Source organism: Hippoglossus hippoglossus, chromosome 11 (assembly GCF_009819705.1).
Source record: "Hippoglossus hippoglossus isolate fHipHip1 chromosome 11, fHipHip1.pri, whole genome shotgun sequence".
Lineage (NCBI taxonomy): Eukaryota > Metazoa > Chordata > Actinopteri > Pleuronectiformes > Pleuronectidae > Hippoglossus > Hippoglossus hippoglossus.
The window spans coordinates 2,005,460-2,022,959 of record NC_047161.1 but is presented as its reverse complement, the minus strand read 5'-3'; the positions used below and the strand labels follow the sequence as shown (position 1 = coordinate 2,022,959).

General features: G+C 39.3%; 3 protein-coding genes and 1 long non-coding RNA gene across 5 annotated transcripts in view; 3 read left to right on the top strand and 1 right to left on the bottom strand.

Annotated features, from left to right (window-relative positions):
• LOC117770970 (major histocompatibility complex class I-related gene protein-like) overlaps nucleotides 1-4,684 on the top strand; it is a 14,899-nt gene extending 10,215 nt beyond the window's left edge. The window contains exons 4-10 of the mRNA XM_034600934.1: nucleotides 1-138; nucleotides 1,347-1,448; nucleotides 1,797-1,814; nucleotides 2,390-2,474; nucleotides 2,854-2,894; nucleotides 2,929-3,849; nucleotides 4,062-4,684. The exon at nucleotides 1-138 is cut by the window's left edge and continues 165 nt beyond it. Of these exons, the coding sequence (XP_034456825.1) occupies nucleotides 1-138; nucleotides 1,347-1,448; nucleotides 1,797-1,814; nucleotides 2,390-2,469 (338 nt within the window). The 3' untranslated portion in view covers nucleotides 2,470-2,474; nucleotides 2,854-2,894; nucleotides 2,929-3,849; nucleotides 4,062-4,684. The remainder of the gene's footprint in view (nucleotides 139-1,346; nucleotides 1,449-1,796; nucleotides 1,815-2,389; nucleotides 2,475-2,853; nucleotides 2,895-2,928; nucleotides 3,850-4,061) is intronic.
• The window catches only part of LOC117770959 (tapasin-like), a 1,175,540-nt gene extending 1,163,843 nt beyond the window's left edge, over nucleotides 1-11,697 (bottom strand). Inside the window, exons 1-8 of one of the 2 annotated variants that reach the window (XM_034600912.1) lie at nucleotides 11,510-11,696; nucleotides 10,468-10,659; nucleotides 10,004-10,255; nucleotides 9,562-9,921; nucleotides 8,990-9,307; nucleotides 8,605-8,706; nucleotides 7,881-7,909; nucleotides 6,640-7,746 (exon numbers count right to left, since the gene is read on the bottom strand). In XM_034600912.1, coding sequence (XP_034456803.1) covers nucleotides 7,735-7,746; nucleotides 7,881-7,909; nucleotides 8,605-8,706; nucleotides 8,990-9,307; nucleotides 9,562-9,921; nucleotides 10,004-10,255; nucleotides 10,468-10,659; nucleotides 11,510-11,570 — 1,326 coding nt within the window. In that variant the 5' untranslated portion in view covers nucleotides 11,571-11,696 and the 3' untranslated portion in view covers nucleotides 6,640-7,734. Of the gene's footprint in view, nucleotides 7,747-7,880; nucleotides 7,910-8,604; nucleotides 8,707-8,989; nucleotides 9,308-9,561; nucleotides 9,922-10,003; nucleotides 10,256-10,467; nucleotides 10,660-11,505 lie in introns of those variants that run through there. The other variant, XM_034600913.1, reaches the window with a different exon arrangement.
• Nucleotides 11,698-14,346: 2,649 nt separating this feature from the next.
• LOC117770969 (H-2 class I histocompatibility antigen, Q9 alpha chain) overlaps nucleotides 14,347-17,500 on the top strand; it is a 14,242-nt gene continuing 11,088 nt past the window's right edge. The window contains exons 1-2 of the mRNA XM_034600933.1: nucleotides 14,347-14,501; nucleotides 16,440-16,700. Of these exons, the coding sequence (XP_034456824.1) occupies nucleotides 14,447-14,501; nucleotides 16,440-16,700 (316 nt within the window). The 5' untranslated portion in view covers nucleotides 14,347-14,446. The remainder of the gene's footprint in view (nucleotides 14,502-16,439; nucleotides 16,701-17,500) is intronic.
• LOC117771038 lies at nucleotides 14,743-15,986 on the top strand. The gene is made up of 2 exons (XR_004615498.1): nucleotides 14,743-15,301; nucleotides 15,335-15,986. It is a non-coding gene; the product is annotated as an uncharacterized LOC117771038 (long non-coding RNA).

Below are 17,500 nucleotides of genomic sequence, written 5' to 3'. Positions count from 1 at the left end.
TCCAGATGAGCGCTGACCTGAAGGTTTCATCAATCTCCCCTGAAGACTGGAGGAGGTACGACTGTGTGTTCCAGATCTCTGGTGTGAAGGAGGACATCGTCACCAAACTGGACAAAGACTCAGTCGAGTCCAACAGAGGTGAGACTTGAACCAGTGGTGACGCTGGGAAACACACATTTCATCTACAGTAACAGTCCTGCAGGTCATGTTGGCTGATGTGTAGCAGGAGACGTTTTCTTTCATCAATGTAAAACCAAATCAGTGTTAAACCAGTGCATGTGCACCCCCCCCCTTCATCATCATGTGACCCTGAAAAATTAAGTTAGTTTTAATGTGTCTGCAACAGTGTCTGAGGATTTTATTACTATTATTATTATCATTGATCAATGAGATTTACACATTTATAAATGTTTAAATTGACTTGTATGATTGTATGATTTTATTCCATGAAGTGTTTCTGCAGGTCTCAACTAGAGCCAGACTGATTTATCATTGGTCAGATGTGAGCCTTTCACAGACACACTGGGATCAGGGTGGATGTTTGATATGAAAACATTTATTCTACAGAATTAATGAAGCAGAAAAAACAAACAAATCTCTCGTTCTTTACCTCGAGTAACAACAGACATTTAGGGACATTTCTTCACACAGTTTATAACCATTTCAACCATTGACTATAAATAAAGATGGACGACATGACGGCTCCTCAGAAGTGAAGCCAAAGCGTCTCGGTCGCTGATTGATGCTATAAAAACAGGGTGAAATGTCATGATTGACAGCTCATGATTGACCGCTCATGATTGACAGCTCATGATTGACAGCTCATGATTGACAGCTCATGATTGACAGCTCATGATTGACAGAGCATGTGTATCGGCGGGACCTCGTTACCGTGGCTCCATTCCTCCGTTCACTACTGCACAGAGTCCAAATGTGCAAGATGGCGGCGTTCGTATCCGGGATATTTTAGCTTCATTTCTGGAAAGTGGGAGGAAGTGGAGACGTGTCGTCTGTGTTTATTTCCATTAGTCTATGATTTCAACATGTGAACATTATAGTCACTGTTAAGACTCGACTGCTGCTCTGTTGTAGAAGATGAGTCCATGAAATGATTTAGTTACTGGAAGTAAAGTTTAAGACAAACCAGCGTGAATAAGCACAGATAAAGTCATTATGTACAGAAGAAAACTGAAAGTAGAAACAACAGCAGGACAAACTCACACGTTTAGTGTCTGTGTGTGTTTGTTGTGTCTCAGGACAGGATTGTGGTTCAGGGAAATTCTTGTCGTCCAACCTGCTTCATCTGTTCAGGTTGTGATGCTTTGTTTTTTTATTCCGCTCAACAGAGAAGCCCACCGACGTGACCACCATCATCATCATCGCTGCAGTGGTCGCTCTCGCTGTCGTCAGCGCTGTCATTGGATTCATCGTGTACAGGAAGAAGAAAGGTGAGAGACCAACACAGAAGCTTTGTCCAATATTTTTCTGGTGTTTTGATTTTAGACTTTCTAATTAATGCTCGTTCAGATCAAACCTCATGAAACAAACTTCAGTTCCTCACACACCAACATCTGTTTCAAGAGCTGCAGGGTTCACACAAAGTTTTCTAACTTCCCTCTGCACCACAGACTGTTTATAAAAAGCTCTGCACACAGCGTCCAGCACACAAACGATAAGAAGTGACAGTATGTTGTCGATCGTTTGAGGAGGATCGACACTGGAGAAAAACATGACACAATTCTGTTTGTGTTTTTACTGTAATAACTGAAATCATTTGTATTTTCTTTTTATTTCAGCCCAATGTACTTCACTTCGTAAGTAAAACTTCTATTTCTATTCTGTTTTCTTTTTATACTAACATGCTTTATGAGGACATCACGTCACGTTTGCACAGCAGCTGAAAGTACTAACATGTCCAGTTTTATAAAACACCCCCAACACCTCTTTGGTCCACTTTGTACTGGTCCACTTTGTACTGGTCCACTTTGTACTGGTCCACTTTGTACTGGTCCACTTTGTACTGGTCCACTTTGTACTGGTCCACACCGGCGACAGTCAGGGAGGCGTTATGTTTTCAGGCTGTTCATCCGTTCGTCCTCATCTTGTGAACACGATATCTCAGGAATGTCTTGAGGGAATTTCTTCAAAATTTCCACAAATGTTCACTCAGGCCTTGTCTACACTACTGCCCGTATTTATTTCAATGGATACGAGGCTCCCCACAGGAACCTGACCCAGTGCAGGACTCTAGTAAACCCTCTGTAGATTAGATAGGGTTCATTTTGTGCTGAAGAGAGTTTTCAGGACTGTTCCCTGCAGTGTTGGTTGTTTGTAATAAAAGTGTCTGTTCAGAGGAGGATGGACTAACGGTGTGTTTCTGACCTCACAGCTGGAAAAGATCCAGGTGCCTCACAGCCGCTGAGATCAGGTGAACGAGGTTCTAATTCTCCAAGTGAGACGTCCTCCTGAACACAGTGAGTTGCTTCATCTGTTAAACAAAACTGCCTCAAACTAAGTGCAAAGTAACATATGTGTGATCATGTGTAAAACCTCTGTTTTAATTAGAAATAAAACAATCTGCTGAGAGCAAGGCACAGATCAGAAACCTTCACGTTAATAGGACAGATTAAATGTTGAATTAAAACTCAAATATCAGTAGAGACACAACAATTAAAATGTTAATAAACCCAATATTTAGGGCTTATCAATTTAAGATAAGTGTATTTTTTCTGAGTCAACTTTAATTTCACTGAGAGAATCATGGAAATATTAGGTCTCAATACTGTAAATACATAAAATACGTGGCTTTGTGGAACTGAACATTTCATTTTTATTTATTTTTTCTCTCTTCAGGTTGATGGACGAGAAGCAGTGTCACCACAGTCTCCCCCTTAAGCTGGGAACTCATTGATTATTCATCACTCAAATCATAAACTGATATTCAGGGTCAGACATTGATTGAAATACAAATAACTACAAATTTAAAAAAACTAACTGAGAAATATGAAAACTAAAAGGTGGCGTTGATTAAATTTGATCTTTTAGTTAAAAATAAGAAATGTAAACTTCCCTCTGATAAATGTTTGTTTAAATATTGGTAAATCAAATGAGGATTATTACTTTTTCTTTACCTGGAGTGAAGTAAAACACATTTTCAAAAACAATGAAAGTATCACAACACTGTTCACATGCAGTTAATTTAAAGATCATCTTAGTTACAGTTTTATATTCCTGGTGTTGGGGCATCCTTGTCAAATCATTAAAATAATACAAATCTAAATATACATATATAGACACCCACACATCCACATTTTAGGGTCTGGAAATATAATCTGTCTCATGATTCCATAAATCTGTTGGTATGTGACTCACGTATTTCGAGAACCGTTCATTTCATCAGCTTCACACTTGACCTGTGTGTTGTTAAGGGCCCAAGGAAGTGCAGTGTTGAATCTGGTGGGATTTGGACAAGTGATACAATCAATGTTAGTAGAATTCAAATAACTTTATAAATTACACACAACAATGAGTTGTTGTCACACACGGACACACAACACGAGCATCAGTACAAAATTAGTTTTCCAGTTGTGTAAATATTCAGAATTTATTTTATTTTGGTCTGAACAAGAAATGAATTAATCAAGAGTTGCTTGTTTTGTTTTTGTTTGGTTATATTCATGCTTTGCTGTGTTCTTAACCTTTAAAGTTCATTTTAGTGGAGATTATCAAAGGGTTGTGGGATGTTTTAAGTATCTCATATGAAATGTTGTTAATTTTCCTGTTAGTTTTTAGGGACAAGGGACTTTTCTGTTTTAGCCTCGTTAACATTTACACTGCAAAAATGAAAAGGTTCGAACAGCGCAAAATTACTGAACTTATCTTTCGTGAGTTTAAAATATTCACATTTTCTCAAAGCTGCGAGTTCTAGTGTCCCTGCTCGTCAGGCTCCAGAGGATTCAAGCAGTTGATTCCACATGCAGACGTGAAGTTGATCACCCTGAGCAGTGATGTTCTCCATATGAACATTTGAATACATTGATATCGTCGTGTTGACCACTCAGACACTTTACCGTACTCACTCAGTCACATTCACTCATACAGTGTTTGTTCTGTCACACGTCAATCACACACATTGTCCACGAAGCTGTCAGGGGTAGTTTTAGCGTTCTGTGTCTTTCTTATGGACACTTGGTCATGCGGACTGGAGTAGCTGGGGATCGAACCTGTGCCCCTCTGGTTAGTGGACGATCCGGTCTACCTCCTGAGCCACAGCCGCCAAAATATGCAGCTGCAGAACCAGATTTTCTGTCCTGTATTCAACCTAAACACTCACCTTCATGACGTTAGGTCACGTTTCCCCTGATGAGACATGAGACGTGTCATATCACAAACGAACCATTTTGTGTTTTGCCAACATAACTTCAGCAACTTTACAAATTTAACTTAGTAAAGTTAGTTGAAGCAAATACGTTTTCAAATCCATTAAATATTCTCTGTTGATTATATTTAGAAATTGCAGTAACACAATTTCAAGTTTTCATTTTTACAGTGTAGAAACTGAACGTTGAGGCTCAATTTCTCTTCTTGTGTTGGGTTTTTATAGATAAATGTTAAATTAAGATGCTTTGCTGTTTCATTCCTTTTGTACTTCTGTTTTTAATAAAGTCTCTGATGTTCTCTGGGATTTCTGCCTCTTTGTGATTCAACGTGTAGAAAAGTTCAACACATCTGTGAAAGTTCAAATGTTCATTATTGTCCCAGAGAATAAACTAATGTGGATTTGACCTGAAAGAGCAGCAAGGAAAAAGCTATTTGGTCAAACCTGTGACTCTCAACAGGAAAATGACAAAGACATTTTACACATGACAAGAAAATGATTGTGGTGGTTTTATTATGAAGGAAGTTATCATGTTTGATTTGCTGCTGTCTTTAATAATCTCATTATTATTATTATACAGTTGTTTTTGTAGTCGTGTGTAAAACCACTTTGTGATTGAGTGTGTTTTCATTATCAGACATGAGCAGATCCACTGATCTCTCGCTCACACTCACTCAGATCAGAGCGGTGCTTTGCTTCTTCCTGGGAAAACTGAAATCTGCCCGGAAACTGATGACATCGGAACTGTGAAGGAATTAGTTTTTAGGCTCAACTAGATGTAATGTGGGGAGCGGCTGCTGAGCTTTGAGTGGCGAGACATGTTTAGCTTGATGCTCCGTGGACGAGGTGGAAGCAGCAAAGGAGGGTTGAGCACTCTCCTCTTCATCATCGTCAAGGACTATGATCTTATCCGCCATCGAGGCGGGAGCCACCGCCATCCAAAACACTCCTTATTTCTGCTTTCAGGAAATACAAACAGGAGAATGTTGATCAAGGAAACCGATACTGCAGGATGTCGTATAATCAACAGACAGCTGGAACATTTAGATCAGACAGGAAATATGACAGCTTCTGTGATGATAGACTAATAACAGTAACACACAAAGCTTTACTTTTTTAGCACTCGCAGTTCAATAAAACTAAACAAAGCAGCAACAATAAGTCTATTGATCTATTCGTCAAGATTAATCAGCAACTATTATCATAATCAAATACTTGTTCCTGGTGTCAAAGATGTTTTTTTCACCATTGTCTGGTTACTTGTATGATTTTGAGCAAGATCACAAACAAACTACTTGATGGATTATAATTAGACTTGGTGGAAGGATGTGGTCTGGGCCAGGCAGGAACTCGTTACATTTTGGGTGCGGAATGGGATTGTGGACAGATCCAGGAATGTTTTTCACTTTACATTGTGAAATAGTTTTTTGTTTGTTTGTTTCAGATTCTTAAATATGAAGATTGGATGTTTTTCTGTCAATGTTTGAAATAAACTGACAGTGAACTACAACATTTATCTTGACTTCTTAATCATTTGGAGATGTTTCTCAGACACAATTACCCAAGATGCTCTGGCTCAAGCTTCCACGAGCTGAAGACTTGTGGGTATTCTTTGTCTCCTGTGGAAGCTCGGGGACTATTTGAGGGGGTTTGAGCTCCTGACCAGAAACAACCAGCACATTTAAAGACACCATGGTGGTGGACATTGTCCCTATTGTGTCCGTTTACAGGCCAAATGTGCATCAGGACAGTCATCACCACAGCAGCCTCACACAGAAACACAGAGCCACGATGCTTTGACAATATTAAATGATTGCATGAAAAGATTAGAATCAAATTTCATTCATGATTATATCAAATTTAGACTTAAGGCTGTACAATTCAAAGGCGTGTATAAAGCTATAGATTAATCTAAAATACAACGAAAATAGTTCAACTCACATTTAATTAGTAATTATATATATATATATATATATATATATATATATATATATATATATATATATATATAGAAGAGCCTTTCTATATGATTCAAGTATATTCTGAGTTTAGGTTTTAATCTAATTCTGTACAAAACTGTACAAGATGGTGTACGTTCACTACGCCGTTTTATTTTGAAAAGGACAACGGAAGTCACATTGTCTCATAATACTGGATAACGGTCCCCTTGTTTTTTAAAGTATCGGTCACAATAGTTATAATAATAATGTCCCATATATTTTTGTCATGAATGTACATGAAGCATTTATTTTTATACAATGTACAAATTGTGCACTGTTTTATTTGCACAATGTGGTGCACAAGTATGTTTGCAAGAAAACCAAGGCAACAGAAATGTATGTAATGTTATTACAACCACAATGCACACTTCAATTATACATTGATATGATTTTTTTTAAATAGTTCCAAATTCTTTATTTTCCATCCACCAGAATTATCTGTTTGTGCCATTATCTTCTCCTTTCTAAGTACATTTAATTTTCTCATAGATACAGCATCATTCCTACATTAGTCTGAACGACAGACACACACTCACTAACACACAGTGAAACTAATAAGCAACATGTAATGACAAAACCGAAATAACACACAAATTACAAATATCAGAATTTGTCACGTTTTTTTTAAACAAAACCAGATCTTTCCAAGTCTGGAAAGTTTTCGTCTAACATTACATGGACCATTTGTATAAAGAGGGCTTTTCTAATCTAACTGACCACTGACAACACATTCACACACACATTCAAACTGCACTTCTACACACACATCAGTCACATTGCCAGCGCAGCACATCAGGGGGCAGCTCAGTTCAGTATCCTGCTCAAAGACACTTCTGAGCAGCCGGGGATCGACCCACCGATCTTTTGGTTGGTGGTGGCACGCTCTAGCTCCCACTTTACCGCACACACACACACACATGCACATGCACATAGCTATTTTCCTTCTCAGTGGTGATCATTGTTGTACAGGGAGCATCATTACACATATTTGTTGTTCTATTTCCAGTGTTTGTAAAATGATCCAGTATCCAACAATATGTCACTTTACAGGAGAATAATACAACAGGATTGTTTAGATGAGCAGAAACCCCTTTCCTTTCAAACGTACCTGATTCCTGCCTGTTATTACTTTTGCACAAAAATATATAATATGAAAATAGTTAAAACAGAATTAAATAAAGCTCAAGAAGGCGTCCAGCAAGATCTGTAGAAAAAAACAACTCTCTAAAAACAAATGTTCACACAGATTTATCGCTAAGCTCGACACAATTGTCTGAAAGAAAAAGGAAACATCACTCCAAAGTTTTCAAAGCAGACGGTTGTTGGTGGCTCAGTGTCACACCTCAGTCGACTTCTTTACTTCTCTTTCTGTAAGAGGGCAATGTGGAAAGTTATTATGGAGCGGTGAGCATCACAGAGCAGCTCCAAAAAAATACAACACGTATCTAAACACTTTCAGAATTATTTTCATTCTTATTATTATTGGTGTTTGAAAAAGTTACCTTTTCCACTTTATCTGCCACATCAGTGCCTGTAAACAGTGAAATAAACAACAGACAGATAAAAAGACAACAATTAAAAACACATTGACATATCTCACACTTATAGTATATTTTGTTTTATTAAATTGTATTAATATTAATGCAGTGTCCGTTCTAAACCTGTCTATTTGGCCTGTTGTGATTTCTCTGAAACTGTAAAAATGACCTGCAGTAATTGAGCCGCAGGAAATAAAGAGCTGCTGCAGGACTCAGTCCACAGAAGCTGGAGTAAAGACCTGCTGCTGCTGCTCAAAGAGATGTTCACCTGTTTATTTAAAGTTCAGAGAAGTTCGACTCCATGTGCAGAACCTGAACTGCAGAATCAGTGTTCGTTGCCCTGAACCTGTTGTTGTCATGAGTCTCAGAAGCTGCTGCTACAAAGCGCTGGTCGCCTGTTTCATCAAAGTTTATTAATATCGAAGGTATCAAATTGCTCCAAATTCGACACAACACTTAACAGGACCTTAAACAATTCACATGAAAAGCTGATAAGATGAACGGTTCTCGAGATATGCAAAACACCGACAGACAGAGATGTCTGGAATTAGTAGATAGATGGTAAGAGAGTATCAAGCCTTTTGCAGCTTGAAACCACTAAATGGTTCAGATCATTCACATGAATAATATTATTATTGTCTGTTTAGAAATAATGTTTCTGTTCAATTGCTGTTGTTTTATTTGATACCTGAGCTGGAAAAGGTCCAGGAGACCACCTTGATGAGACCGTAGAGCACGAGCGCCACACCAACCATCGCCATCGAGTCCTCAATAGACGGAGAACCGAATCCTGTAAAAGAGAAGAAGACACAATTCAAGCCTTAATGGATTCTCTCATATCAGATTTGCTTCTTTATTGTCAATCAGGATGAAAATTATTCATTTAATCTTTAACATTTCACTGTCACATGTAGCAAACGAGTTAAAACGATCCCCCATAAAAAGCTATTTCTCTCAAGGATGAAATGAAAAGGGTGAACATCAGTTTTACCTCAACATTACTTTGACTCTTTGCTTTTATTTCATACGTTACCCGTATCTTATATTAACAAAACCAAATTCTTCCACATTACCGATGACACTGAGGGACGTGCTGGCCCGTCGTGTGCCTCCAGGGTGGACGGCCACACAGGTGAGCTCCCCCCCCGTGCCCAGGTTAGAGGTGTCGAGCTCCAGCCGGGTGCTCTGGCCGTAGGTGCCATCCCACGCCTGCCTGTGGCCCGTTACGCTGGCTGATTCCAGAGGTCTGGACTTCCCATCTGCGCCTTTAAACTCCCAGCTCAGCTCCAGGGAGAGCGGGGCGAAGCCGGACGCTTCACACTGGACAACCAAAGTCTGTCCGGGAACAGCGAGGGGCAGAGGGGAGGGGTGGATGGAGAGGGATGGAGGTTCTGAAAACAAACAAGAGAAAGTTAATCATTTTACTCTTGTTCCCAATGAAATCACGTTTATTACAGAGCTGGTGCTAATTCTATAACTTGTGTATTTCAGTGTGGTTTGAAAGCCAAAATGTTCGAGTGGACAGAGATGATTCTTCCCGGACTCAAACCACATCCTTCCACCAAATTTACTGAAAATCTGTTCCATTGTTAAATAAAAACCAAATAACAAACAACAGGGGTGAGAACATAATCTTTTCCCTCACCTACAATCTCAAGCTCCACCGCCACCTGAGCCTGAAGGTACGGCAGATGCACGGTGCAAATATACGTCCCGGAGTGACGCACTTTCGTCTCCTGCAGGATCAGGGATGCATTTCCTTTCTGGTGCAAACCCTCAAAGTCCAGTGTGGCCCCTTCCTCCTGGGTGTCAGCCACACGGTCTGTCTTGCCGTCGTAAGCCAGAACCAGTCGTCCTTTGCCTCTGAACTGGTAACGCCACTCGACGGCGAAACCCAACCCGGACAGAGGCGAGGAAGGATCGACCCAGAAACCACAGTCCAGCAGCACTGGCTTCCCGAGCCGGGCCTGCACTGAGACGGTTTTACTGCTGACACTCAGGATCACTGAGGAAACAGACAGTGAGGAGGGAGAGATTCAAACTACCACGTACGACTCAGGTATGATACACATTTTCCTCAGTGTTACCATTTGGCTCTTTGGTTGCCGTGGGAGACCGCATGATGCTGGAAATGATCAGCTGTTTGTTGAGCCCCAGTAGCGCAGCCGAGAACCAATCAGCTTGCAGGTACACGGGGCTGAAGCCAGTGACTGTGAGTGGAGCAACCCATTTGAGTGTGGAGGGCTGATGCAGGAAGGGGCTGATCTCACACTGGGCCTTCTGCAGCGAGCCTCTGGTGGGGGGGCTGAGGGACTGGTGGCAGAGCGTGGCAGCCGGGTCTGAGGACAGAGTCAGAAAGTTAACATGTAACTATGGACTGTAGTTAAAGATGGACGACACTTCTCCACTTTCTCCAAACATCCAGAAATGAAGCCAAAACATCCTGAATACGAACGCTGCCATCTTGTGCACTTGGAGCCAGAGACTGCGTAGTAGATATCGGGGGATGAGCCGCGGCAGCAAGGTCCCGTCAGTCTCATTCTGAGCTCACCTGTAATAAAGAAGACTCTGTCCGGGTTGATGTCGGAGGGAATCTGTTCTGACGCTGCATCTCGGCTGTTTGCGTCTGTCCTGATATGAAGCAGAGACTTTTCCTGGGTCGTCGCTCCTCTACGACTCACATGGTCCTGTACTAACCAGCACTCCACCGCCGGACACCTGCTGCTGCTGCTGCTGCTGCAGGCTTCAGACAATTTAACAAGAACATGACAGAGAAACAAGATAAATAAAGTGTTAAACATGAGTTTAACAAGATTACACAATACTGATATTATAGCCCGTATTAATGTGTAATCAGTGGTGGAGATACTCCATCAGTCCCCCTGTATTTACCAGTGAAACACAGAATTAACCTGCTATAGTTACATTCACTAATAAGTCTGTTGCAGTTTCAGTGTCATAGGAAATTAAAAATGAAAATGAATTATACATAATGTCTTCTGGGAAAATATTAAAATATGGCTGTTAAAAATTACAGTGAAACTCTGATAAACTCCAGGTAACAACAACAACATTATTATTATTATTATTGTTATTATTATTATTATTATTATTATTATTATTATTATTATTATTATTATTATTTGTTTTTTAGTTCACTCTGCACTTTCGTTTTCTAGCTTGGTGTAATAACATTTTCCACCACGAGAGGGCGGGGTGCACAACGCCACTGCACGCTTCAAACCAAACTCCATTCAGAAATATACTAAAGGTTTAAAGAAGTGATCTCACATGGCTCAAATATATTAAATAAGATATTTGACAAAGTAACTGTGTCTTTATGCTAAATTCGGCTCACATATGACTCACTCACGTTTTACTGTATTACAATAAACTGAAAGTACAAGTTGTTTGTGTACAGTATATCCTTCCTTATGTGTTAAAAAAAGACTTATTACTACTACTAATAAACAATAGGAATCACATTTTCATGGAGGGACGGTTAGTTATTGGATTACATGCCAGATGGAGAGTTGATCTCTACATGAATGTGTGTTTCCTGTTTCTAAAATGACACAGAAAGGTAAACCTACCTTGGATGCAGCAGGTGACAGTGAGCAGGCAGAGTTTATAAATGGTAGAAAAGTCGGTCATGGTGTTTGTTTCCCTTCTGCTGACAGATTCTCCTCCGAGCTGCTGATAACACTCAGACTCTAGTGTGTAGAGATCAGTGGTTTTCCCCTCAAGTCCATTTTCATTTTAGTTTCACTTTCACCGACACACAGTCTGTCAAGTCAGCCACGAAAAACAATGCATGTTCCGGTTAAGATTTCATAATAAAACCGAATAAAAAGCGCGTGTTACAGTGAATGTACAGTGGCCCCGAAGTGCACAACACAACATCATCAAGATCCATAAATTATTCTCTGAGAATCAAAATGTTCAACAAAAAACAAAATCACTGAATCTGAATGGTGTCCCACCCCTCCACATAAAAAATATTCTATTCCAAGCACATGTTTAGTTTAACTGTCTGTTTGTTCTAAATGGATTAGATTCATTAGTTAATCTAAATACGAATTTATGTATAAATTACTTTATTACTACTAATAAATGTGTATTTAGGTTTTCTTTTGATGTCCCCCCTTTAAAAACAATATTATCATTATTATTATGAATTCTCTGCAGGTTTTCCGGAGGAGAATCTGGACAGAGGTCACACAAGGACACGAGAAACACAAACACGAGTTGGTCTTGAATAAGCTTTTGGTTTTATCTGGGTGTAATGAGTCACCATTGCTGCATCAAAAAGTTCACAGCCCATGTTTACATATACTTTTAACATGCAAATATTTTGTATGAGATTATTGCATCATATATTTTCCTTTATACGATGCAGTGTCTTGTCATTTTTGAGTAAATGTCCACACTTTATCTGTATTTTGTGTGTGTGTGTGTGTGTGTGTGTGTGTGTGTGTGTGTGTGTGTGTGTGTGTGTGTGTGTGTGTGTGTGTGTGTGTTACATGACAAAGTTTGATCACTGTTTACCTGTGATTGTGTTTGTGCAGGAGGTATTCTGTTGGACACCAGAGGAATGTGGACAAACGAGGAGGACAAGGAGCCTCAGTGTCCTGAAAGAGACAAATGAAACCATCAGTGTGATCCGGCCTCAGATCAAGCATCAAGACTCAGTGTCATATAACCAAAGCAAAGCGAACAGTCATGTGATTTACCAGAAACAGGGATGTGCTGTTTGTGCCTGGTGGGGGCGCTGTGGCACTGTGACTGAGAACTGAACAAGAAATCTAACCCAAACACACACACACACATATAAACACTGTCCTCCTCCATGATTTCAGAGGACATTATATTGACTTACATTGATTTTCTGGAGACGTACTCAAACCTTCAGTCCTACCTTTAAACTAAACCTTCAGTAAAACCTTATCCAAAACCAAAGTATAATATAATATACTGTATATATAAAACAACACATCAAGTCGGGTTTGGGCCACTTAAGATAAGTCGTCTCATTAAACTTACATTATTTCCCTTAAACACCTGTTCAAGTCTCAATCTGGTGTAATGATCCAATGTTCCTCTAAAAGAAATGATTGGAGAAGAGAAACATTTGAAATGAGCAGGAGAACTTTGTTGTTTCTTTAATCCTCTCACACACGACCCCTCAGGTGTGTGTTGGGACCTTTAAAGTGGGACAGAGCCCAGGTTCTCAATGAGTGGACATCACTACCTCACAGTATATTTGTTTAACTGTCTCGGTGAACTCTTATGGTCGAGTGTGGGATGAGCCTTCGTCAACCAAGCCTCAGTGTCAAACATCGATTCAGTGGAACACGAATGATGCGACATTTTACAAAGTGCTTGGTGAACAGAAAGTCGAGAGTGAAACAGAAATGAAACACGACATCTTCTGTTGATGTTCAAACATCAACAGAAGAGTTCAATTTCTCTCGTCTGAGCAGTTTTCAGCAACACAACAGAACTGAGTCTGATGCTTGTGTTCTCTTTCTGCTTTGGTTTTATTATTTAACTTGTGAATGAAACAGACGTAAAATATGGCTTCACGTTCACTATCTTGTGTTATTATATTGTCTGTCTTAACAATGGGGCTCATCTGTGTTAGTTCGTTGTTTGCCTCTGTGGGGGGGGCTTGTTTTCAGGTTGTCTGTCCGTCCGTCCCATACTCATGACTTGAGATATATCTGGGATTCCTTGAGGGAGTTTCTTAAAATTTGGTACAAATTCTGGACGAACTGATTAGTTTTGGTGGTCAAAGGTCAAAGGTGAAGTTCACCTGGACTCACAAAATGTGTTTTTGGCCTCTTGAATTTGACCTCTGACCTCTGAGAGGGAATTTCTTCAACTTGAGATGAACTGGTTAGATTTCAGAGGTCAAAAGTAAAGGTCATGGTGACCTCGTATGAATCTGGAAAAATAAATGTGTAGAAAGATGTAGACAGAAACTGCACTGGTACAAATACATTATCCTACAAGTACAATAATACAATAAACAGATTATCTTACAAATGTGTTGCACTACGTATAAATGATCTTAAAAATGTATTATCCTACAAATACATTATCCTACAAGTACAATATCCTACAAATACATTATCATACAAGTACAATATCTGACTAATACATTATCCTACAAGTACAATATCCTAAAAATACAATAATAAAATAAACCCATTATCTTAAAAATGTGTTGCACTACGTATAAATGATCTTAAAAATATATTATTCGACTATACAGGGTGTGAAGTTATAACACTACGCAGTTCGTTACTTTCACTTTTCCTTCTACAACCTCAGTGGCTGAGTTTCACCCAGTTTTAAGTGACGTAGAGGCTGATCCTAAATTCCCATTGGCTCAGAGGATGTCCCCGCCCCACAGTTTGTCCTCGTCTCCCCTGGTTTTCGTCTCTTGTCTCCTCAGTCCGTCTCTCTGTGGAGAAAAGAGCTCATCTACCTTCAGCCCAGCAAAGAGGAATACACCACCGCTCACCATGTTCACTGTACTGTCCCTGCTTCTCCTGGCAGGAGCACACAGCGCGACGGCACGTGAGTTAAAGTCCACGTTTCTACTTTATTTTATTGTATTTGGTCGATTTGAAGTGAAAAGAAAAATGCTCCATGTTTCTAAAAGACACTAAAATGATTTGAGGTCTATTGTAATGTTTGATGTTTGGTTCCTTCGTTGCAGATTTGAGAAGTTTAATAACGTTTCAAAGACATGATTTAAAAGTTCATGTTCGTGAATGTCATCGATCTCATGTAAGAAGGAAAGATTATATTCTATTTCTGAAAAGATCAACTGAACAGGGACTTTTCTTTCTTTGGATCCTGACCGTTACTTGACTTCTTACTCTGGTCAGAACCATTAAGATCGACACGGTCCGAGCTGGTTCTGGACGAAATGACGCAGCGATTCTGAAGCGAAAGAGTCCAACAGACTCCGATGAATCAGGAAACAGTGAAAAACGAAGCCACGTTTAAACTCAGCGATAAAACAAAGAGTTTCTTGTCTTGTGCACATTATGAACTTTATTATTTCAGACTTAGTTGTTCATGACGTGTCTCATGTTTCATGTTGGTTTATAAAACGTTGTGAAGAAATAACAGGTTCAGTCCGTTGATATGAATCAAGACTGTTATTTATGTAAATATATATATTTTAACATCGTTTTAATTATTTATGATTCATCTCCCAGAGACTCAAACACCTCAGTTATTCATCTAAACTGTGTAAACTGACAAATAAGGTGACGACTCAGGTTTGGGTTTGTTATTGTAGTCAGTAGATGGCGCTGTTTCCATAGTAACAGGAAGCTGCTGAGGACAAACAGCTTCCTGCTTTGTTGGTACAATGTTCAACATCATTTAGTCTGATAAAGACCGTGAGTAACATCACTGACATGAGATATTACTAAGTAATGATCTGTTATCAATGTGACCTCCTCCTCCAATACAATCAACACACATTGTTACTAACACAAAACACAAATTCATCTCTAATGTAAATGATGTCAGTGAAAAGAAGCAGGGAGACAAAGAATCAGGACGAGGCTGCCTCCATGATGAATACATGACAGATGTCTGTTAATACTTTCTAATGTGATAACATCTGCACTGAAGCCGGACTGCTTGATGTGAGTCTGTCACAGATATGAAGGTATCAGCCTTTATGTTTGCTCACATGCACCAATTGTATTTTTACAGAATAAACAAAGAAGATGTGCATTTATCTTTACATTTAAAAAAATGTATAAAAAAAACCATACCTTTTATTTTCTAAATTCAAGTTCTGTTTGGACGCATTATTAGATTTATAGTTATTTATAATGAAGCTTATGTTTAACATTTAAACATCAAGTCTCAATTACATGTCTTTGTCATAAGTATTTGACTTTGACATCTTAGGAATCAGAGCCAAACACACAGATGAATTATTTTCAGTCGATGGATCTGAATCAGAAATGTTGTTGACAACCTAATGAACATGTTGTCATTGTTATTGTTGTCAAATATTTTCTGAGTCTATACATTTAAAAAATAGTCAAGCCCTTCCTGTAACAATGTCCCACTTTGTTTTGTTAACTGGGTCCAGTATAAATGTATATGTGTAGAAATGGATAAATATATTGATATATAAAGAGAGAGAAACCAACTATTTGAGGACTTTAATAATAAAAGTCTCATCGAGTAACTGGAAGTTGAAGTAGTTTCACTTCACATTAAATATTCTGCAGTAGAAAATATTATTTTCTAATATTAAACATTTGAGTCGTTAGATTGAATCCATTTTTAAGACGTAGCAGAATATTCAAAGTAAGGAGAGTCTGGACTCTGGAGCAGACGTTTTATCTATGAATGTGTTTTTGTGTTTGTTTACCTCACAACAGCTGAAGTTGTCTTGAATGTGCTTCATGTCTTCTTGACTCTCAGTGATTTATAAAACAGTCTGAAAACTAAAGTCATGACTTGAACTTTTTCTTGCAGGGATTCACTCTCTGAAGTATTTCTACACTGCGTCCTCTCAAGTCCCAAACTTTCCAGAGTTTGTGATTGTTGATTTGGTTGATGACGTTCAGATCGCTCACTATGACAGCAACACAAAGAAATCAGAACCCAAACAGGACTGGATGTTAAACGCAAATGATGCACAGTACTGGGAGAGGGACACTAAGCGTGCTTTGGGTCACCAGCAGATCTTCAAAGTCAACATGGAAACCTTAAAGGAACGTTTCAACCAAACTGGAGGTTTGTTTACATTTCACTCTCTAATAATAACACAACACATACACATACACACACTCTCTCTCACACACACACTCACACAAAATCACACTCACACACCAAAACATACACACACTCTCTCTCACACACATACACACAATCACACTCACACACACACACATAAAGGCACGCACACACACACTCACACATTCTTACACACACTCACACACACAAACAATCACAAGCACACTTACACAAACGCACACACACAATCAACCTCACACACATAAACACACACACACAATCACATTCACACACACACACTCTCTCACAGAAACAATTACACTAACACACCAAAACATGCACACACTCACACTCACACACATAAACATGCACACACAATCACACGCACACACAAAATAACACACAATCACACTCACACACCAAAACATGCACACACAATCACACTCACACACATAAACATGCACACACAATCCTACACACACACACAATCACACTCACACACATAAACACACATACACAATCACACTCACACACCAAAACATGCACACACAATCATACACACATTCACACAAACACGCACACACAATCACATTCACACACCCGTACACGATCACACTCACATGCACAAACGCACTAACACGATCACATGCACACGCACACAACCACACTCACACACAATTACATTTACACACACAATCACACACACACAGGAACGCACGCAAACACACACACACATACACATTCACACACACTCAGATATACTCACAGACACACATACATACACACACAAATACACACAC